The following is a 24,343-nucleotide window of genomic DNA, read 5'->3' on the forward strand; positions in this document are numbered from 1 at the left end:
AACAAATGCAGCCATGTTTGGAGCTTTGGCTCAGCTATGCAAAATCTTTGCTGGACTTAAGTGCACACACAGCCTGAATATCCATGCACTACGTTCAGAAGCATATCAAGCTAAAGAAGGAGAGTGAGACCAGTGTGGACTTGAGGATTGGTGGGAATGGTCAAACTAAGATGTAGGCCTCCAGTTATTATTCCTGCTAGGACAACCCGTGTAGTGGATGAAATTGCTCAAGTGGATCAGAAGGTCAACAATCAGTTAATCCTGGTTGAAGCCCCAGATACAGATGCACTGCTGGGTGGATTGATGGTGACGAAGGGTATAGCCAAAACCTCATCTCGTACAAAAGTGTCAATAAAGCTGCTGGTGGCTAATGAAACTGAGTAGCCAATCACTATCCCTCAGGAAAATGTGTTGTACAGATATACTTGGCTGCAACTGTGGCCCATATGGCCCCCAGCAGGAAGATTACACCCATATAAGTTGAACTTTGGGAACTCCCCTATTCTTCCAGTGTGGAAAGAGAGATGAAAACTAGTGCAATGAGCCCAAGTGTTCTCTGCTTGGGAGTGGGATGTGGGTTGTGGCAAGGGATTTGAACACCACATCTGGCTGAATGATGGGCCTTTCCATGAAAGATCGAGGAGGCTATCATATGTCGAAGATGTTCGGAAACATATCCAGGAGTTGAAGACCACAGGAATCATCAGGAACTCTGGAAGTTCTTATGCCTCCCCAATTGTTGTGGCCATAAAAAAGAATGAAGATGTATGCAAGTGCATATATTATCATACTTTGAACAGGTGTACAATCCCTGACCAATCCACCCCAAAAGTGGATGAAGCCTTAGATTGCCTAACAGGAAGCTGTTGGTTTTCTATTTTGGATCTGAGAAGCAGATACCCATGGGACCAGTTGATATGATGAAGGCATCCTTCATCTGTCCACTTGGATTCTACAAATTTCTGAGACTGCCCCAGGGAATATCTGGGGGGCCCCGGCCACATTCCAGAGATTAATGAAGCAGACAGTTGCATGAATCTTCTGGCTGTTCTGGTGTATCTGGATGACTTGATAGTGTTTGGTCCCACTTTGGAAGAGCATTAAGAACACTTGTTGAAAGTGCTGGATAGCCCACACTCCTCTCAGGCAGAGCTGGCCTCTTCTCATCCCATTCCTCTGATTGGCTTAGTCAGCCTTCCATCCCCCCAGGGTTTGTCCAATCACAAGGCTCAACATCTTTGGCAAGGTAAACACTGCCGTCTTCCCCATCTCTCTACCCAGCAGCAAACTTGGCTCTCTTTTTCATCAGCTCCATTAGCCTGGGTTACGTTAATATCAAACCTCAATCTCCTTTACTGCAGATTAAGCCCATTACTTCTTGTCCAGCTTTCAGTGAACATGGAGAACAATTGATCCCCTTCCTCTTTATAACAGCCCTTAACAGATTTGAAGACTGTTATCAGGTCCCCCCCTCAGTCTTCTTATCTCAAGGTTAAACATGCCAAGTTTTTTTAACCTTTCATCATAGGCCAGGTTTGCTAAAACTTTTATCATTTTTGTTGCTCTCCTCTGGAATCTTTCCAATTTGTCCACAGCTTTCTTAAAGTGTGGCACCCAAAACTGAAAGCAGGATTCCAGCTGAGGCCTTACCACTGCTGAATAGAGTGGGACAATTACCTCCTGTATCTGACACCCAACGCTGCTATTGATATACTCCAGAATGATATTAGTAATTTTTGTAACCTTATCGCATTGTTGACTCATATTTAAGTTGTGATCTCCTATAACCCCCGGTCCTTTTGAGCAGTACTACCACCTAGCCAGTTATTACCCAAATTGTAGATGTGCATTTGATTTTTCCTTCCTGGGTGTAGTACTTTGCACTTGTCTTTATTGACTTTCATCTTGTTGATTTCAGACCAATTCTCTAACTTGGCAAGGTCATTTTGAATTCTAATCCTGTCCTCCAAAGTGTGTGCAACCTCTCCCAGCTTGGTGTCAGTTGCAAATTTTATAGGCATACTCTCCACTCCATTAGCCAAATCATTAATGAAAATATTGACTAGTACCATACCCAGGACTGACCCCTGCAGGATTCCACTAGATGTGTTCTCCCAGTTTAACACCAAGCCATTTGAGTATGGTTTTTCAATGAGTTAAAATTATAGTCATTTTCGTAATTTAATCTACACCCCACATGACAGTCTCAAAAGAAAATCACATAAATATGATGTGTCAAAAGCCTTTCAAACATCCAGATATATCAGGTCTACTGCTTCTCCCCTATCCAGTAGGCCAGTTGTCCTGTCAAAGAAGGAAATTAGAGTGATTTGACATTATTTGTTTTTTACATCCATGTTGGCTTATTACTTATCACCCTATTATTCTCTGGAGCTGCTTACCAGTTTATTGTTTAACAGTTTGTTCCAGTAGCTTTCCACATATTGGAGTTGGGCTGACTGGTCTATAATTCCCCAAGTGTTTTTTGATTCCCTTTTTAAAGATAGGTACTATCATGGATCTTCCCCCCTCCATGTAAGGTCTAAATGATGATAACTAATGGCCTGGGTTTTTGTGGAGCTCAGCACATGCAGCTCCCATTGACTTCACCTGGAGTTGTGAGTGCTCAGCACTTCTGATCATCTCCCAGACTCCTGATGGAGACTTCAGGTAAAGTTTAAATGTACGCGTGGCAGTGATTCATTCATGGTTTTCAGCTGCACAATGAAAGTTGTGACCCTCTAGCAGAGGAGACCTGAAAGCAGGCGGAAAGTTACACGCTAAAAAAAGTTAACATACAAAAATTTAATTAAAAATCAAGCTGTGTTAATAGGTTTTAAGAGTCTAAGAGGAGGGAGGATTAATTTAGGACTCTGTTAATTCTAGAGTATGACAATGTGGCAGAATTATAATCAGAAAATGCTCAGGTTTACATCCTGTAGCAATTTTGGTCAACATCTAGGCACTTGTCTAGTGCATGCTTCCCTGACACTAAACGCTTCCCCTCCCCACACACACACACACACACACACACAATTATTTTATCCAAATGAAGCAATGGGCAGTGAGTAAAATGCCATTACATATATTGGAATGTGACTAGCATACTTGAACTAATGTAACGATACCAGCACAGGGGACTTGAAGTCAGAACTTTTGGCCTCCCAGCACAGATTTCTGCCAACTGAGCTGAGGACCGTTAGGTGGTAGTGGGCTGTTATCCTCCAGCAGACTGGCTAGTAGAGAGGGATGTGGCACATGCTTTGCTAATGCGTTACATCAATGCCCCTTTTCTAATGAAAAGTGCTGTACTATCTTTAATGACCATGAGTGGTCAGGGCTCCTCAAGGCCAATGTCTCATCATACAAATGGCACTTTCAGGCTGCCTTCTACTGGGTCATCAGTATTGGTATCTGGGATTTTCCTTGGAAGTCTGGTATCTAAAATCATCTCAGCCCTAGCCTGCTTAGCTAATGCCTGCAGCAATCTGAATGAAGTATTGTTACAGGCATGGAGGCTACATAAGATTTTGTTGGTATCTGGGCAACTACTTCGAAAGCATTAAACCCAAAGTGGAAGGCAGGCAAGGGTTCTTTTGACTCCAGAACAAAGGACTTCTGAGTACACTCGCAGCTCAGAATTCAAGATTTCTTACGACTTCTGTGCTGTTCCTGTCCTTCATGCACACTACAAATGTTAAAAAGATGAGCAAATGCAGTATCCAGAGTAACAGCCAGGACATGTCACATCACAAAGCCAACACACAGTTCCGCTCGGCAGCCTCCGTTGAAGAAAGGTGCAGCACTCGAATAACTGGAGTGTTGCTGCTGGGGGGTTAAGATCGGCAGAGCTGCATAGCAGCTTGTGGATCCTCTTCCCTGCTTAGTGCTAGCTAGCAGCGTTACTCTCTCTCACTTTCAAGGGCAATAAATCAATTCATGCTCCCACATTAACCAGGAAAATTAAAAAAAGCTTTCCCCTTAATTCCTTATGTTGTTTTTCACCAGGGCTGGTGGAAAGATAATGGGAGCTATGCAAAGTCACGATGCCTGAGCACAGGATTAGGTAAATACCCTTTTAATGCAGAAGTGTAACTCTGACTTCATTTTTAAGCTATGTGGCTGCCTGCAGGACCATGTTTTTAAAAGTAGTGCAGTCGGTGAACTGTGCAAAATATACCTACTAGGCACCACATATGTATAAGCAAACAAGTTGTTTGCACATACAGAGTGGGGTGTTGCAAGACCACTTGACTGTGTGCTCAGCCAGTTGGCCGGCACATGCAAATCAGGTGATTGCCTGTGCAATTGTGACAGCTGCCCTCTTGGCCAAGCACAGTGGGACATTGAGCTAGGGACCTTTAGTTCATGCATTTAGCTCTTAAGAGCCAAGCTCTGTAGCTGAGGGCTGTAACAACTCCTATCCTTTGTGGATTGGGCACAGAGAGGGGGACACACTATGAGTTTCATACATTCAGGTGCAGGGTTTTGTGGCTGCAACAAGGCCTGCACTTTGCATAGCTCACTTGTTGCACAGAGTGCTCACATGTGGTCAAGGTATTCAAAGAGCGTTTTACCTAACATATACAGAAAGAGGGTGGAAATATGTTATGGAGTTGGATTATTTTTACAAATCTGTTTTAAATGTTAAAATGGTTGAACCAATGAATGAATAAGCCAATGAATCACCCCCACCAGCTCTCACAACATCAGGCTCTGTCTCAGACATCAGGCTCTGTCTCAGAAAATGATTTTCTGCCAGATAATTCTGTCGCTAAATAAGTCCTAGAGCAGCCAGGCTGTGATCTTTAGTGACAGGGAAGATGAAGGGTGTCAAAGCTGAGCTGGGATGTTGGAATCTGATGGGGGAGATGATCATGAAGTTATCTGTTCCTTCTATCTCCCGAGTATACAAAGAGTACAGTTGATACTAGTATAAATCCTCCTAACTTTACCCAGTATAGTATTTTTGGTGGTTCTTTATTTGATTACTCCATTTACAGAATGGCCTAGACCATGTGAAGACTGGTCAATGTTCTGCAGAACAGAAACCATTTAGAAACATTGTATTGGGTACAGTAATGGATTTCACAGACCATTGATGGTAAAGTACCCATCCATTCCTCTGGGTGTTTTCACAAGAGTGAACAACGCAAACCGTCTGAATTAAATCAACATGACTCTGTGATGAGTTCTCCCTAGTGCTTCACATACTATTACAAGGAAGGTAATCACCCTAACCTGAAACCCACCACATCATATCCCTTGGCCAGCTCCCTCCTGAAACACCTAAGGAAAAGAATGGGATTTGTGGTCTGTGCTGAACGCTAATGAATCCAGGTTCTGGCAGACCAGAAGGAAGCTTGGTCTGGAGCTGAGAAGAATGCCCTTTTGAACCCCCCACCTAGCTTAACCTGGGTGAGGGGAGGAGGTTCAGCTCATGTGCCTCCGCTAATTGCAGCTGCAATGGGTATTGCACAGGGCGAGAGGGAACTGAATGCCAGACTATTTATGGCTTTTTAGGTTACATATAGCTCCTTAAACTCCAGGCAGAAGCAAACAGGCAGTCTGGGCAGATGGTGGAGCACGGGTGTTGCCTGCTCTTGGGATGATGCTCTCCTTAACAAGCAGGCGGCCACATTCCACACTAAGCTCTTCAGTAAGGTTTAAACGATAAACCAAGTGAATGTTCTGTTCTGGCACTGGAAATGGAAGGAGTTATTTGAAAAACCTCTCTGCATAGCCTGCATTTTTACCTATCCTATTGTTTGTTTCTTTTGTAGGAAGCATTTGGGTTCTATTCCTCCAGGGATCTATTCTAATCTGTGCACTATAATGGAGCAAATCCTGGTCTGACTGAAATCAGTGGGAGCTTTGCCGTTGACTTTAGTGGGTCTAGGGGTTAGCCCTTGACAATGCTTCAGGGATTATATAGAATAGGATAAGATTTTATTTTATTTTTGTGTGTGAAAAATTAAAAATTTGGGGCAAACCATTTGGCCTCTGTCCCTCCTTCCATGGGCTATTGATAATCTTAGAAATACTTAGTATTTATAAATGTTTTTCTGCTGGAGGGGAGGATGATTTTTAAGCATGAGACTCGAGGCCTGAGGTCCTCAATTCAGCTTTTACTCCAGCAAACTCCCATTTGACGTCAGCAGTTTTCCTAAATGAGAGTATCACTATTTGACCATATATATTGCCATGAACTCTTCTTGATATACCCGTTCTATCAGGTATGTACAAGGTACAGTCTTACAGGACAAGGTGAGGCCTCCTTTACAGCCTGTAGGTGCTGCTCTCCACCTGGACCCTGAAGATTGTGGATGAATGAACCAATGCATTCCTTCCCTTGTGGAGTGATCTGCTTTAACGGCATTCCCGGCCCCAGCTGGTAACAGGGACAGAATGGACTGAGGGTCAACCCCAGATCTCCTCCATGGCAGAGCAGGCATAACCACACCTAGGGGCCTACCCTTCTCTCTACAAGACACCTGCACATCTTCTTGCCGGATCCAGCCACACAGCTCCAATACCGGAGAATACAATTCGGAAGCCTACATCATCACGTGGGTTTTGGTTTAAAGATACAATAATATTATTTTGTCCAGCCCGCATCCCTATTTCCCTTTAGCACATTTATGTCCATTGTTCACAAAGGACAGAAATCAAAGGGTTTGGATTTTGTATTGCTCAGTCCTGCCAGGCTGAGGTTTCTCTTTGGGCTACAACTGTGGCATATTTCTGCTCCCCACATGGAGAGCGATAACACATGGTTTTTCAGATATGGAGAAAAAGGCATCCAACGAGACTGATCCTCAAGTGACTTCACTTTCTTTGTAACCGTGAGTTGTAGGTTTCACTTGAATATGCTGCCATGGACATTATTTCATTGAGATTACACTGAGTTATAAAGATTAATATTTGTTTCAGAGTAGCAGCAGTGTTAGTCTGTATTCGCAAAAAGAAAAGGAGGACTTGTGGCACCTTAGAGACTAACAAATTTATTTGAGCATAAGTTTTCGTGAGCTACAGCTCAATATTGTATACTGTAATTAACATGTTCAATGTAGCCTTGTCACACCATAAAAACATAATTATAATCCCTCCTCCCAAAAAACATTAAGAATAGGATACACATTCATCCATTTTGACTCCATAGTAGTTAGTAGAGTTATAACAGGCATGAATTTGTCCCCTTAAATTTTTCTACATTAACAATGCAAAATGAGAAGAGATATTACTGAAGGAAAGGAGTTGACCTACAATGTATTTCTGAGGCATGCTGACTTTGTCTTGGATTAACCTAGTTCAAGATGGGCCCAAGCCACAAAGGCTAGATCCATATTTTAACTCATCCAAGGTCCTGGGGTATGTTGATATGAGTTTTTGGCTCAGGCCTATCTCTGGTTCTAGATGCGATCATCCCTAAGGGCCTGATCTCATTCTTGAAATGGAATGACTAGCACTGATTTCATTGTGAATTGGGATCAGGTCCCAGTTTAGGACAAGAGGTCATGAATATGTTTCCTGGCCATGTGCTATTATATGGGGATCATTCACTGGTTTGTGCTGATTCTACCAATTCTACTAATTTTCACTTAAAAATATACATTAAATTAAAATGTGAACATTTGTTTTTGTGTGTAAATAAGCAGAGGAAGGAGGAGAAGCCTGGTTTTGTGTTCAAGGGACAGGGATTAAGGAGATCTGGGTTCAATACTGAGCTTTGCAACAGTCTTCTTATCAAGGATTGTAGCTCTTTATCTCTTGAAGTCTTTAAATCAAGTCTGGATTTCTTTTTTAAAAGAGCTACTTTAGCTCAACCAGAAATTATCAGCTTCATGCAGGAATTACAGGAAGATATTCTATTCCCTGTGTTATACAGGTCAGACTAGATGATCACAATAGCTTTAAAAATAAATGTCTATGAAAGTTACATGCCTCTAATTTTTTAGATTTGCCCACTTTCAAAGATGCACTTAATTGGGGTATATGGTCTCTCCAACTAATAATGATATTCCAGATAAGTTTAATTTGGCAAAGAAATACTGGATCCATAAATGGGAACCAAAGAGGTTGCCCTTTTACTTCAGTAGAACCTGGATCGGTCCTTTTTATTAGGATTAATGAACTTCTGGTAATGTTTTCATAAACCATTGTACTTGTCTCTTCTGCTAATGTTTTTGGGTTACATTCTCTGGTTCTGTCTGATGTGCATTTGTGTGATGTATATATGCGTGCATACTTAATGCAAAGAAAAAGGTAACATGCAAACTTCTTCAAGCAGGAACCATGCGACACTATAGAGTTAAGCCACTGCTGAAACACCGGGTATGGCAAGAAGGGGTTGCTCAATAAATTCTGAGAAAGTAATAGGTAGTGTTTCTGTGGCTGGGGTTACTTAAATGCAGGGCCATCCCTACCCATACACAAAGTACGCAGCTGCATAAGGCACCAGGAAATTTGGGGCACCCATGGCCCCCACCCCTGCTCTGTCCCAGCCCTGCCCCCACTCCACCCCTGCTGGATAAAGCTCCAATACCAAGAAAGGAGAGTGCCCTCTAGTTGTGCTGCGCTTTAGTGCTATTCCTTTTGACTCCAGCAGGGTTATGAGTAACAAACATTTGCATCGCTAAACTTCCTGGCTAAAAACAAATTTAACAGGGCCGTTTGTGCCTCAGTTTCTCAGGATGATCAATGGAGATAATACAGAGATGCTGTGATAGTCGGTTTGTACAGCTCTTTAGAAATCTAAAGCATTGTTTAAATGCTGAGTACATGGCCTGTGTGCCACCTTTGTCAAAATTACCTGTTGGAGGCACTGGCTACAACTGGAATGCTGGGTATGTGTGCTACCCTTGATACTTTTGAAAGCATTTCACAAAGATGCAGTAACTCATCCTTTTGCTGTTCCTTTCTGAAAGGAGTTGCTTAAATATGTACCCAGGCTACTCCTACTCAATCCCCTGTTGCCTAAGACCCTGGTCTTACAATTGACTAGGTGCATCTGCTTTCCCTGGCCTCTGCAACAGACTTGTAAAATCTTGCATGGCACCTCTGGTCCTGTGGAGACTTGATAGAACTGTCATCATTTGCTTTAGACAACTGGCACTAATTGACATTTTTGTTGGCAGTCTCTACATAAAGGCCAAGGGCTGAATAGGCTGTGGAGACTGAACACCATCTATACATGCTGATCGCTGCAAAAGGCTTCTCCAAAGTGGGGCTGAGGCAAGTCATTGGGAGGAAACCTCATGCTGCTATTGTAGTTATTCTGTAAATAAAGAGAGGACTTCTGTTCCCAGGGCTGGCAGTCCAGCATCTTTTACAAACACTAGACTCAGTTAAAAGAACAAAATCCAATTCTATTAGAGTATGTTATCAGACTATATAACACCAGTACAGTTTGCCCAAAGTCTCCATTTATCAGATTAGGTATTACAGACACATCAACAGGCTGCAACAACGTCTCAGTGACCTTAGAGTAAAAACAGCAGGTCCACAGGAATGGGCCTGACTTCAGTCCTATAATAACACATTGATGGGAGCCTTTATGTTTACCCAAATTAATCACCCAGCAGCCTGGGAGAGGGCCATACACAAGGACTCTCAGAGGCAACTTTGACCTTTAACCTTTTGCAGGCTTATTACAACATGCTATATAGGATGTCTCACACATTAGGAACTTTCTAGTAGACTGTACTGTGGTGGGGTAGATTTCTGATGCATGTGGTGGAATTGTGTGAAAATCAAATTTCTTGTGGGAGCAAGTCAAACTAAAGTTGAGACTTACACAGCTGTAGTTGTAATTGTAACGCCCAAAGTGTGCTCGGTGCTCAACACAAATACTGGAAGACACAGTCCCTGCCCCTAAGTACTCACAGTCTAATAAGTGCTAAATATTTTCCTTTTTTCTGGCCTATATCTGGTAATATCTCATACACTTGTATTTGGCTCAACCTAAGACCCAATCCAATTCCCACTGAAATCAATGGGAGTCTATTAATGCTAATGGGAGCTGAATCAGGACTGTAGCTATCCATGTTTCTAACACAGCCTGCTAGAGCACACTGGATTATTCTGATAGGATTTGGAAGAGTCTCACAAGTAGGGATTCCTTTGCCATTTATTTTCAGGAGTCAGATCTGACTCCCAGTAAAGTCACCAGAAGAACTCCAATTGACTTCCGTGGGAGTTGGGTCTGTCCTTAGACCCTCTTTGCACAGCATCTAAGTGAACAGGTAAACTTTTTCATCGAGCTTAATTTGACCCTTTTGGGATCACGATGGAAGCTGTGAATGTTCTGATCACTATTCTGTCTTTATGACAATGAATGGTCAGCCTTATGAGTGGCATGTCCTAGTTAATGATGGTGGATTACTGAGTCCATTCAAGGAATGGATAGCCCATCCACTACCACCAGCAGGAGAGTGAATTTGTGTGGGGGGGTGGAGGGTGAGAAAACCTGGATTTGTGCTGGAAATGGCCCACCTGATGATCACTTTAGATAAGCTATTACCAGCAGGACAGTGGGGTGGGAGGAGGTATTGTTTCATATTCTCTGTGTATATATAAAGTCTGCTGCAGTTTCCACGGTATGCATCCGATGAAGTGAGCTGTAGCTCACGAAAGCTCATGCTCAAATAAATTGGTTAGTCTCTAAGGTGCCACAAGTACTCCTTTTCTTTTTGCGAATACAGACTAACACGGCTGTTACTCTGAAACCTTCACTTGAGAGAAGCTCTAAAAGGCCCTGGAAACATCTCCATTTGCCTCTTTCCTGCTCAAACCTCTGGACTATGAACTTTCCTGATGGGAGCATTCAAGGGACTGAGGACCTTCCAATGATTTGGAAGCAATCAGAGACTTAACAAGCCAGCAGTTTATTCCATCACTGCTACAAGCCTGATCCAAGAACTGTGCATTTATTGTATGTATTTGATTCTTTTAACCAATTTTAACTCATCTTTCTTTTTCTTTTTATAAATAAACCTTCAGATTTTAGATACTAAAAGATTGGCAACAGCATGATTATTGGGTAAGATCTGAGTTATATATTGACCTGGGTGTGTGGCTGGTCCTTTGGGATCACAAAAATCTTTTATTGGATGAAATTGGTTTTAAAGAACCCCTTATCTTTAAGCCTAGTGTTTTTGGTGATGATGCAAGGATTGGAATATCTTTTCTGACTTCTTGTTAACCAGTGTGGTGAAACAAGTTTACTTTTGTTGCTGGTTTGGTATATCTTATGGGAGAATAACCACCAATTTTGGGGTGTATCTGCCCTATTTCTCAGCAGTTTGCCCTGAATTTGGTATTCTCAGTTGTTACCCACAGAGGCCTGGTTACAGTGGCGTAGTCTGGCTAGGGTCCACAGAACCAAGTCAGTTAAGCTTTGGATCAGAACCCCACGCTATTCAAAATTTGAATTTTGATATTGAGAATTTTAAATGTTAAAGATCAGTGACCATGAGCCAGAAGGCATCTGCAGAAGCAATCAAACTGCAAGCCCTGAGAGAGAGTCTGTGTCTTGAACATGAACAAAGACTGGCAGAACTTCGAATGCAAGAGTAGCAAGCCTTGGCCCAGCTGGAAAAAGAGCTGAAGAGAGAGCTAAGCAAGCTGAAGAAAGAACCAAAAAAGCATACAGGAGGCAAATGGAAGTGCTGCAAGCTAAGACAGAAGTGGACAAACTTAAGCTCCAAATCAAAAAAGCAATGGAAGAACAGCAGACACTGTATCACCTTGGAAGTCCAGTTTATAACAATGTTGGTATGTTGTATGGCTCTAAGAAGTTGTCTGTATTTAACCAGTTTTGCTCTGGCCAGGGAAAGGGTGTCTCTAACCTAGGGAAGGTGGAAAATAGCTGTTTGTGCAAAAAATGCTGTTTGTGAATGAAGTTTCTGAATATCTGTCTAATATCTCAGAAGTGAATCTGGAATTAGATAAAGCATAGAGAGAACTCATTGATCAGGAAAACGTTTCTCTAGAGCAGATTAAAGTTGAATTAAAGTCAGGTTAAAGCCCTAATTGAGGACGAAAAGGGTAGTTTTTTGTGAGTAATGGATTCTTGGCAAGAGAAGCTTGCGAAAGTAAGCCTGAACAAGGTAGAAGTGATTTGCTTAAAGTTGCTCATTGTAATGTGGAGAATGGCAGTTTATCTGTTGGGAGTGGCAACTTGCCTACTAAGGAAGCTGTCCCACTTTCCAAGTATATGTCTGAAATCAGCCATGGGTGCTGGGACAAAGGAAAGGATATTTCCAGTTTTTGTCTGTTAAGAATAGCAGTGTCTGCTGCAAAAGGGTGTGTCTCTAGTTCTTTGTCTGTGGAGCAGACAGAAAGTGCTTCTCTGCTTATGCTACTTGAGAATCTGTCAGTTGCCCGAGTTAGTTCTGGATTTAACTAAAGCCCAGGAAGGAAGTATTCCTAAATTTGTGTCTGCTAGGGAGAATGAAATTGTAACTAGCTCACATCCAGTTAGTGTCATAACAAAGTCCCAAGGACTAGGCAATTCTGGTGCTTCTATTTTGTCTATTGCTAGTATGGTGCTGAGTAAAGATATGACAACTCTGTTTAACCAGGTTGATATCATGGTCAGGGCACAAGGAGAGTATGAAGGTGATTTAACTGCGTTACCCACTGACAGTGTGAAAACTTGTAACAAAGGAATGGTCCCTAAGCATGTGTGTATTAAGCCTGGTAACCTGTATGTTGCCAGCAAGGACTGCAAAGGGGAGGAGAATGCCTCTAACATTTTAACTGTGGAGTCTAGCAGCTTGCCTAAAAGGGGGTTGTGTAAGAATCCTCCTAATGGGCCAGTGATGATTCTGGGTGTAAGTGAAACTTGGAAGGAATTTTTTTCAGAGTAGCAGCCGTGTTAGTCTGTATTCGCAAAAAGAAAAGGAGTACTTGTGGCACCTTAGAGACTAACAAAAAGAAAAGGAGGACTTGTGGCACCTTAGAGACTAACCAATTTATTAGAGCATAAGCTTTCGTGAGCTACAGCTCACTTCTTCAGATGCATATCGTGGAAACTGCAGCAGGCTTTATATATACACAGAGAATATGAAACAATACCTATTCCCACCCCACTGTCCTGCTGGTAATAGCTTATCTAAAGTGATTTCCAGCACAAATCCAGGTTTTCTCACCCTCCACCCCCCCACACAAATTCACTCTCCTGCTGGTGATAGCCCATCCAAAGTGATAACTCTTTACACAATGTGCATGACAATTAAGCTGGGCTATTTCCTGCATAAATCCAGGTTCTCACATCCCCCCCACCCCCATACACACACAAACTCACTCTCCTGCTGGTAATAGCTCATCCAAACTGACCACTCTTCAAGTTAAAATCCAAGTTAAACCAGAACATCTGGGGGGGGGGGGTAGGAAAAAACAAGAGGAAACAGGCTACCTTGCATAATGACTTAGCCACTCCAAGTCTCTATTTAAGCCTAAATTAATAGTATCCAATTTGCAAATGAATTCCAATTCAGCAGTTTCTCGCTGGAGTCTGGATTTGAAGTTTTTTTGTTTTAAGATAGCGACCTTCATGTCTGTGATCGCGTGACCAGAGAGATTGAAGTGTTCTCCGACTGGTTTATGAATGTTATAATTCAAGAATTATAACATTCGCTATCTTAAAACAAAAAAACTTCAAATCCAGACTCCAGCGAGAAACTGCTGAATTGGAATTCATTTGCAAATTGGATACTATTAATTTAGGCTTAAATAGAGACTTGGAGTGGCTAAGTCATTATGCAAGGTAGCCTGTTTCCTCTTGTTTTTTCCTACCCCCCCCCCCCAGATGTTCTGGTTTAACTTGGATTTTAACTTGAAGAGTGGTCAGTTTGGATGAGCTATTACCAGCAGGAGAGTGAGTTTGTGTGTGTATGGGGGTGGGGGGGATGTGAGAACCTGGATTTATGCAGGAAATAGCCCAGCTTAATTGTCATGCACATTGTGTAAAGAGAAAAGGAGTACTTGTGGCACCTTAGAGACTAACCAATTTATTTGAGCATGAGCTTTCGTGAGCTACAGCTCAAAAAGCTCATGCTCAAATAAATTGGTTAGTCTCTAAGGTGCCACAAGTACTCCTTTTCTTTTTGCGAATACAGACTAACACGGCTGTTCCTCTGAAACCTGTCATTGTGTAAAGAGTTATCACTTTGGATGGGCTATCACCAGCAGGAGAGTGAATTTGTGTGGGGGGGTGGAGGGTGAGAAAACCTGGATTTGTGCTGGAAATCACTTTAGATAAGCTATTACCAGCAGGACAGTGGGGTGGGAATAGGTATTGTTTCATATTCTCTGTGTATATATAAAGCCTGCTGCAGTTTCCACGATATGCATCTGAAGAAGTGAGCTGTAGCTCACGAAAGCTTATGCTCTAATAAATTGGTTAGTCTCTAAGGTGCCACAAGTCCTCCTTTTCTTTTTGCGAATACAGACTAACACGGCTGTTACTCTGAAACCTTAGAGACTAACAAATTTATTTGAGCATAAGCTTTTGTGAGCATCACTTCATTGGATGCTGTAGCTCACGAAAGCATATGCTCAAATAAATTTGTTAGTCTCTAAGGTGCCACAAGTACTCCTTTTCTTTTTTCAGAAGGAATTGGTTGTGGCTCAGTAGAGCAATGATTCTGTGGAGCAAGGTAAAGGTGAATGGTCGCTTAAAGAAGCTCCAAAGGAGAGGAATCCTCTTGATAGTTTTTGCAAGCAGTTTGCTGTAACAGAAGAGTGTGGAAGTGATTTGATTGAGGTAGTTTCAGTTCCTAACTGCCAGAGTCTTTCAGATGTGTATGGATCCACTGATCCAGCTTTAGAAAGATCCAGTGTGGATAACTTTGAGAAGGTTTCATATGGAATGAAAATTGTCAGGGAATTTGAACAGCCCTATGATGACCAAGTGGCTGTGCTTGACCAGTGTTTTGGGGAGGCAACGTTGTTGGTACATGAATGTCCCCATGTTGATTCTTCAAGTAAACAGTCTGTGTCTCAGGTTCAGAGGGACGACTGTGTAGCTGAATCTACAGAGCAGGACAGTTGTTCAGTTGATCTCTCGAGAATACAGGGGATGGCAGGCAAACTCATCTCTAGACACTTTGGATATGTCTTGTAAGTCTCTTAGTAGACTTGACATCTGATTCCCTGTGGAAGCAGAGGGTGGTAATGGAAGGACAAAAGAACCTTAAGTCTAACATGCTAGTGAAAATGGGTGGTATCTCTTTAAGACAGAATCCAGCCTTGGAATTGTTAAAAGTTAAGAATCTGAAAACTAGTAAACAAGCTAGTGTCTGTGTTGATGCAAATTACCTGACGGGGGGGGGGGGGGGGGAGGAGAGAGAGGCGAAAGACTTGCCCATAGCTCTTAGCAGAAAGGACACACCTAACCAGCCAATGAATTCTGTTAAGCAAGAGAGCTCAGGATTTGACCCTACAGGACAGAGAGAAAGGGAAAAACTTAATCCTGCAAATGGAAACCACAGGTTAACCCTAGAGTGCCAAAACTCCAAGGGTATTGAGCCAAAGGCATGACATAACAAAAATGCTTGTAAATGTACACTTGTAATAGATTTGATGTTAATATTCATGCTAATGTTAACTTTTGTGACTAATGTGTTGCTGATACCAAAAACTGTAAGAATGTACAATGTGCATGATCTTTTGGAAAAACTCTTGAACATGTTGGGAGTGATACATAAGAACTCGCTATGTGCTAGAAGCCTTTATGGTTATACTGTTTCATTACATGACAACACACTTTATGTTAAAAGACCTTGTAATACTGATGTTTCACAGTTACTGCCTGTAACCAGTCTTGAAACTGTACACAGGAGAAAAAATATTACACACCTAACATGCTGTATGAGAGGGGAAACCGAGGCACACCACCATATTGTTTTCATGGCTAAATGCCAAGGTACCTACACTATGGAGAACATTAATATCTACATTGACTTGACGTTAATTGGGTTCCAAACATTTGCCAGAGCTTCATGGCAAGATCACATAGGACATGCAGGAATTATGCTGCAAGAACAGATCCAATCCACTATTTGTCTGACTCCTTGTTAGCCAGAGTGGTGAACGTTTACTTTTGTTGCTGGTTTGGTATATCTTATGGGAGAATAACCACCAGTTTTGGGGTGTGTCTGCCCTATTTCTCAGCAGTTTGTCCTGAATTCGGTATTCTCAGCTGTGACCCACTAAGGCACGGTTACAGGAGTCTGGGAAATGATCATGATACAATATATTCATGTTAATCTTTTTTGTTTTCACTAGGGAAGGAGCAATAGGAATGTGTAATGTTCTGCATAATACACCCTCTCTTCTTGCTGAGGGAGGTGAGTAAAAGTTTTATGCTAGCATTGCAGTGAGTAATTGCTGTGGAAAGTGGCAACTGCACCATTTGAGAGGGCTGGGGGAGCAGGAAAAGCAGATGTGAGAGGAAAGAGAATAAAATAGTCTAGTTTTTTTAATACAATAACCCTGCAGAATGAGGCTGTTGCCTGCATGTACAGGCTCTGCTGAGAGCACAAACCACTCAAATTCTGCTGTCTCACATCAGTAAACACCTTTGGGTGGAATAGAAAACGTGCTAAAATAATCAGTTCTTTACTTCCAAGCATCCTTTCAAAACCCTATATTTCCCCAGCCCATGGTATATTATCCCTATGATACATGGTTATGAAGGCTAGTTTTTTGTGTGTGCATGGAGTGGGCAGCAAAGGATTGGTGTCAGCACAGTTAAAACTGATTGCTTTATCTTCTAGTTTATTTATGCAATAAACTTATACAGTAGTGCTCCTGGAATAATGGGAAAGATATAGTTGCATGAAGAATCCAGTAATATAGGTTTTTATACTGCTGTGAAAGGCATTCTTGGCTTTGAGCAGTTCAGTGAATTCTACTACAGGGCTGTATTTTGTTATCCCTGAGGCAATGGGGGGGGGCGGGTCTCAAGGATCAAAGATTGCATATTTTGGTTATTTCAAGACCCCACCCCCCTTCCAGCAAAGGATCTGCATTTCCTGTGTTAATTAGCTTGAGCAATCACCCTCTTGGTTTTTTTTCTGGGAGGCATTACCTCAGCATAAAACAAGCTATTTTTTCCCTCTGTTGTATCTCAAATTTCTGAAGCATACCAACCCTCTAATATTTCCTATTTTATCATATATCCAGTAGAACTGTATGTTTTTAAAAAGAGGAGAGTTCCACACTGGATAAACTCTCTAGAATCTATTCAGCTGAACTGTGAACAATTTACAGTTGCTTGCTCTGTGTTTTTCATAGTTTTCCCCACCAAACTTGTTCGTGATCAAAGGGATTTATGTTTCAAACTAGGACTTTTCACTTCTGCTCCGTGCTCACCCTGTAGGGAGCTAGGAGGCTGAAATCTCTAATGCAATAACTGACTCCATGGCAAGAGTCTTAGTGCAAAACAACCCGACAGCTCAGCTAATGTCCTGTAGGGCCAAAGGTAGGTGGAAAACTCTGTGGAAGCCATGAAGATTACAATGACTGGTGGGGGAAGGCAAGGTTTGCTCCTTGCCGAGCAGACGAGGGCATAGCCCTCCCAGTGCAGAGATGTCTGGAGAATCTCTGGGAATATTTCATGGATCTCTGGTCATCCACTCAGGGTCAAGATATTCAGGTGGAGGTCCAGTGCATCCAAGCTACCCCCTAAATACTCACAGGGGCTAAGGATGCCATAGGCTTTTCAACAACCTATGTCAACATGTTTGGGGTAGGGATGGGGAATGACAACAAAGAATCCACATGACAGAATACAGACATCAGTTTGCACAAAAAAGTCCCTGTGGGTTTGCAGGAGGACAATAATAAGGAGAATGGCTCTGCCCAGCTCTGCTCCTTCTTTTCCTAGTCACTCCCCAAAGATGATAGCACTTCAAACAGAGTGTTCATGTGAAGGGGCTTCTGCAGGACTGACAGAGGATGAAACCATGATGTATTACCCGCTTCCTCCCTCTAACCGAAACTTGGCCAAAGAGAGCATGTTTTCTGCTCCTTCCATTCCCTCCACAGTAAAAAGAAGAAATGACAACTAGGCCCCTCGGATTTCACTGAAGGACAAAGGGAACACAGAACATTATGGGAAAATAATCCAGTTTTCATACACATGGCCATTTTTGTTCAGATGTATATTCCTGCCATCCTAATTTAATTAGATTATTTTAAAAATACCTTGGTTTTTGTATAAGATCAAGAATTTTTCACCTGTTCCTTAATGTGTGTATATTCTTCCATGACAACTATGATACTTGTAAAAATAAATTATTTTGTTCCAGAATTGTGCCATGGTTAAATGAAAGGCCCTTTGGTTTTGTCCTATCTCTACCACTCTCACATGGATGTGTCACTTCAGAGCTTAAAATTGCTAGATTTCTATTTCAGTCATATCTGCCACTGGTCTATTTATACCTATTTACAGATATATACACCCATGAATCCTAAGTTACACATACCATAGAATACTTTTATAAAAAGTGGTGTGAAAATTACTCACCACAATGATCTTTAAATAAAAAGATATGTAAAGTGCCAGATACAATCCTTTTAAAAACATGTACTAATTAAAACAAGAGAATTGCCCCACTTCTGCATTAACAGCTCTTTATACTGAAACCACACAAGCTGGAGGTTCTTGGGCACATCCCCTAGCTCTTCAATTTCAAGTCTAAAGGCTTCAGAAACTGTGGCAAAGGCAGATTTTCCAGTGCCTCTGGGAATTGTTCAGGTGAAATGCTCCTGATTAAGACACGCATAGCTGTGATGAACAGAGATGTAGGAGCTAAACCTGCCAGCCACTGGAATCTGTTCTCTCCCAAAAGGTCCTCCCAGTGTTGAGGATTGTCCAGCAGTTGCTGTTTCATTGAAAATTGGAGTTCCTGAGGCATGAAGAGGAAAAGGGAGTCCAGCAAGAGGAACTTGGTGCGCATGTTAACCGCAGGGGTCTGAGAAATCTGCTGGAGCAAGATGTCCAAGGGGGTATTCCCAGTGCAATCACATAAGGAGGGCGATGCCCCATGACCCAGCAATAAAAGCAAACATTCAGGTCTCAACAGTTCACAGGCCACATGCAAGACAGTTTTGCTGCCTTCCACGCGACTGCATCCCCTGCGGTCCAAGTAGCTGGCTCTCTCTTTCTCTGGAAAGCCTCTGATGGCTTTCAGTATTCTGAAGAGGATGTGGGTGCGGTTGTAGCGAACTGCCATGGCCAGGTGAGGAGCTGATGACTGGCAGCAGCTGAAGTTTTGGCTGGGTATGGCCAGGGCGCTCTGAGGAAATTTACTCAGTAGGTACTGAGCGTAAGGTTGGTGGTTGTGCACCAGGGCATAGAGAAGAGCCTCAGAGGGAGAATAGGTGCTCACCTTTCCTCCTTCTTCCCAGTGAAAGGCCTCCATTGTCCTTATGTCCTCCAAAAGCCACACAGGCACCAAGTCCCTCACTGCCTGGTAAAAGGCGAAGGAGGATTTCTTACATTGCTTTTGGGACTGGGAATTGTGGCTGCTGTAACTGTTCAGCCATTTGACGTTCCAGGGCATCGCTGAGCTTGGGCTTCAAGAGGGGCTTTTCCCCACTTTGTTGTCAAAATGCCTCATTAGGTCCAAGACCTACAGAAACACTTCCCAAAAAAACAAACCAAAAACACGATTTAATGATTGCTAGTCAGTCAGTCAGTCCCCCTTCCCCAGTGAACCTGGGGACAGCACAGTAACACACATACCTCTCCCCAGCAAAGCCCTGTTCTTTTTTCCCGCAACTCTGGTTGTGCTTTTAATCACAGTTAATTTCTAACTTTTATGTGGAGGGCAAGGCTGATTCAGATTGATCAGTTCAGCAAACTGAACTATCAATCTGGTCCAAACTGAAATGTTCTTTCCCAAGGCCACAGAGATCTCCTCACAATCACTGTCCTGTTAAACAGCCTTGAGGCAATCTTCAAGGTGGTAGGGCATGTGTCAAATGATTCACTTTGGCAACCAAGAGATTAAGACGGTGCCTTTCCTTGTAAACAAGGCTTATGTTTTGCCATCCTGACAAAGGTACTAAGTGGAAAAGAACTGTTCTGGGGTTCCTCTAGCTTTGTACATTTTTGGCTCAGGAGGGCACATATTTTCAATAATATACAAAATGGTAGAGATGCACTAACCCGCCTCACCTTTGTCTGAATTATAGGCAAACAAAGCAAGGCTAAGATAGGAAGTCCAGAGCTGGAAACACAAGCAAACAAATCTAATTTAACAAGAAATTACCAGCTTCAGAGGATTCAAGCTTTTTTCAAATGCAATATGCTGATAAATCTGACTGAGAAATTTCAGCCCATCAGAGGCGAATATAACTTATAATTTTATAAAGTCTCAGTCTTCCTAACTCAACTGTTCCCCCCCATCTCCCCCCACTCACACCTGTAATCCAGCTCCTTGTTCCCCATCCCCAAATATCCTCCCATTCACCCCAGTAACCCAGCTCCCTGTGTCCCATCCCCAAATCTCACCCCTGTAACCCAGCTCCCTGTTCCCCACCCCCCAATCTCATGCCCATAACCTAGCTCCCTGTCCCCAAATTTCACGCCCATAACCCGGCTTCCTGTTCCCCACCCCGCAAATCTCCCTATTCACCCCTGTCCCCAAATCTCCTCCACTGACCTCCATACCGCAGCTCCCCATTCCCCATCCCCAAACGTCCCCCCACTCACCCTCACTCACCCTCGTAACCCAGCTCCCTGTGCCTGGTCCCCAACCCTCCCCCCACTCACCCCTGTGACCCAGCTCCCTGTGCCCCATCCCCAAATCTCACCCCCCGTAACCCAGCTCCCTGTGCCCCATCCCCAAATCTCCTCTACTGACCTCCATACCGCAGCTCCCTATTCCCCATCCCCAAACGTCCCCCCACTCACCCTCGTAACCCAGCTCCCTGTGCCTGGTCCCCAACCCTCCCCCCACTCACCCCCCGTGCCCCAGCTCCCTGTGCCCCGTCCCCAAATCTCACCCCCCGTGCCCCAGCTCCCTGTGCCCCGTCCCCAAATCTCACCCCCCGTGCCCCAGCTCCCTGTGCCCCGTCCCCAAATCTCACCCCCCGTGCCCCAGCTCCGATCCTGTCCCACCCCCAAGCTGCCTCTCCCTGTCCCCGCGTCCCCTCTCTCGGCTCCTGTGCCCTCACCCGCCCTCCCAGCCCAGCCCCTTCTCCTGCCCCGTCCCTCCCGCTCCCTCCCCGAGTCTCCATCTTCTCCCTTCAGCCTCCCCGGAACCTGCCCCTCCCCGCCTCAGGTCCCTCCTCCCGGGCACCCCTGGCCGAGCCCGGCGCTCCCGGCCGGGGAGACCGGCGCGCAGGGGGCGGCGCAGCGGCCGGGCGAGCCCAGGCAGCAGGCGCCGGAGGAGAGCCGTGGCTCGGCGCTCACCTCTGGCTGCTCGCAGGGCAGCGGCGCCCACCCGGGGGCGGGGAGGCTTCTCTCTGCGCCCGCTCTGCGGCTTGGCCGGGCCGCTGCCGAGCCCCGGCTTCCAGGCGCCGCTGCGGCTTCACTGAATGAGCTGGGGGGCGCTTCGCGGGAGCCCTCGGCCACGGCGGCCGCTCCCGGGCCAGCTCCCCGTGGGGCTCGCGCTGCCTCCCGCTTGGCTCGGGCCGCGCCGGGTCCCCGCCGGGTCCGCCTGGCTCTAAGGCGGGAGGGGCGGCAGCTGCGGCAGCCAAACCTCCGCTGCCGCCTCTGGGCTCTTTTATCCCCCACCCTACGCCAGCCGGCTGAAGGTCAGTCAGGACCGGGGAACTGTCCAGCTCCCTCTGATTGGTGGCAACCGGGTCTCCCAGCTGCCTATTGGCTGCCCCGGGAGGATGGGGGCCCTGCACCATTGTTTGCGTCAGGGCAGGCAAAGTTCCAAGAAACTTGTCGGGCGGCTTTTTGTACGGCGAGGGGTGGGGAAGCGGGAGGGCTCGTGCCAGGGCCGGGCCGGGCCGGGTGTCTGTCTAGTCCAGAGAGAGCGCAGCTGAGCTGGGCCAGCAAAATCCCTCCCCCGCCCTCTCCCCTCCTTAACGCTTTCTTGGGAGGTTTGGGACTGGCCAGCGCAAGGGGGCAGGGCACGGCGGGGTCTCTTTGAAGGGGTGTCTGCCACTCTTCTCGTTCTGACAAAGGCCAGTTTTGCTCTTTAAAGGCAGGTGGGGAGTTAGGGGAAGGAAAGCGCCTATTTACCCGCCCCCCTGTAGGGGCACGAGAGGGTCCCCGAAGGGGGACGGAGGAAATAGCTGATGCTGCCCTTGAGCCAGTTATGTCCTTTAAACTCTGGGCAGGCGCACGTGCTTGTAGTTAAAGTTTTTAATCTTGTCATTGCCTAGGGTGACCAGACTTCCCGATATTAGGGGCTTTGTCTTATATAGATAACTATACCCCTTCCAGAAAAAAAAGTGTCCTGATTTTTCACACTTGCTATCTGGTCACCCTCTTGTTGCCCAGTCAGTTGCCATTTGGTTGTGCGAGTAATTTGTTAGTTACAAATTGAAGAAGTGTGGTCTGATGAATACACCCTGGGACTGGGTATTGGGAAGTGTGGCACAGCTGTGTGACCCTAGACTACTTCCTTAGCCCAAGGGTATGTTCACACTGCAATAAAACATCAGTGGCTGGCACATATCAGCTGACTGGGGCTCGAAATCTTTGGGGTGCATGGCTATAAAATCGCACTGTACCCGTCTGTGGCTTTAGTGGGAGCCCAGGCGGAACCCCACAAGGGGGGAGGGTCAGAGTGTTGGTGTCTCCAGCCAGCTGTATAAAGGGGTGTGTGTGTGTGTGTGTTACGGAGATAATAGTTACACACCTCTGTAGAACACTCTGAGATGAAAAGTGCTAAGTAGTCAGTATTATAGGTATATAATGCTGACACACTGCTTGTCTCCCAGGACTGTAGTGAGGCTTAATTCATTGATGTTTGTAAAGTGCTTTGAGATTCTGGGATGCCAGGCATTATATGAATGCAGATAATTATTAGGTTTCAGAGTAGCAGCCGTGTTAGTCTGTATTCACAAAAAGAAAAGGAGTACTAGTGGCACCTTAGAGACTAACAACTTTATTTGAGCATAAGCTTTCGTGAGCTACAGCTAATTACAGATAATTATTGGGTTTACTATATTTGGTTACCAGCGTTATTGTTGCTCTTGTGGAATTCTTTTCCTTCTTTACCCTCCAAGGAGGATTATGGGGTGCTTCCTGCTTTTGCTCTGCTCCTTTGACCTCCAGTGTCTCTGTGTTGCAGTCCAGGAGAACTTGATAAGATTCCCCTGTCCCCTTGGAGCCTGTTAATGCCATTCCTTATTTGGCTAGTGGGGTTGCTGATGGCAGATGGGATTTCTCTGTCCTTCTCAGGGTGCCAGAGAGGTCATAGCCTGGGAAGCACTGGTTCTATTCATAACTTTAAAAATTGTTGGCGTTTCCAGCTTTCCCCACATTAAATACATGTATTGTACACTTGAGGGAGTATTGCCAAGTTTGTGATGTAACATCCCATTTCTTCATGGCTTTCAGTTAACTAAACCAGACTGAAACAGATAATTGCATTCTGTATTCCCTCCCCCTAAACCATATGAACAACATAAATTTGCCAAAAACAAGTGCTCCTTTTATTGTCCATATTCTATGCAGCTAGGAGAGCAACATTTAAATCATAACATAACATTTAAATCAAGTTGCAGTGGGGGAGGTTTAGGTTGGATATTAGGAAAAACTTTTTCACTAGGAGGGTGGTGAAACACTGGAATGCGTTACCTAGGGAGGTGGTAGAATCTCCTTCCTTAGAGGTTTTTAAGGTCAGGCTTGACAAAGCCCTGGCTGGGATGATTTAATTGGGGATTGGTCCTGCTTTGAGCAGGGGGTTGGACTAGATGACCTTCTGGGGTCCCTTCCAACCCTGATATTCTATGATTCTATGATTCTATAACTCATTTGATTTTGGTGGTGCCTCTCTGCCCACAGTATGTTAATCCCAAAATGTGTGTGAGGTGCACAGTATGCTAACAACACTGTAATAAACACTGTAATATATAATAAAATGGGAGCTAGAGAGGCATCTCAGGAGGCACAGAGTATCCTTCGTCACTTGTATTCAGTTTCGTGTATATACACTTCCTGCTAATTACACTGCACTGACATTTCAATTCAATCCTATTAATTCAGTCACTGGTTAATTTAAACAAAAGCTCAGGATCAAAATGATAACTATTTTAAAATACCTAAACCTACATCCTTTATTTTGAGCAATCTTGAATTAAATATATTATGAGTTGTCTAATGTAAATGTGTATCACTTCCCTCTGCTAGATGGAATCA

General features: G+C 44.3%; 1 protein-coding gene across 1 annotated transcript; it reads right to left on the reverse strand.

Annotated features, from left to right (window-relative positions):
• Nucleotides 1-15,684: 15,684 nt before the first annotated feature.
• Nucleotides 15,685-21,876, reverse strand: ANKRD9 (ankyrin repeat domain 9). Its single transcript, XM_073349700.1, has 2 exons — nucleotides 21,434-21,876; nucleotides 15,685-19,657 (listed from the first exon to the last, which is right to left on the reverse strand). The coding sequence occupies exon 2, from the start codon at nucleotides 19,575-19,577 to the stop codon at nucleotides 18,690-18,692; it is 888 nt and encodes a 295-aa protein (XP_073205801.1). The 5' UTR covers nucleotides 19,578-19,657; nucleotides 21,434-21,876; the 3' UTR covers nucleotides 15,685-18,689.
• Between the last annotated feature and the right edge of the window lie 2,467 nt (nucleotides 21,877-24,343).

Source organism: Lepidochelys kempii, chromosome 6 (assembly GCF_965140265.1).
Source record: "Lepidochelys kempii isolate rLepKem1 chromosome 6, rLepKem1.hap2, whole genome shotgun sequence".
NCBI classification, from domain to species: Eukaryota; Metazoa; Chordata; order Testudines; family Cheloniidae; genus Lepidochelys; species Lepidochelys kempii.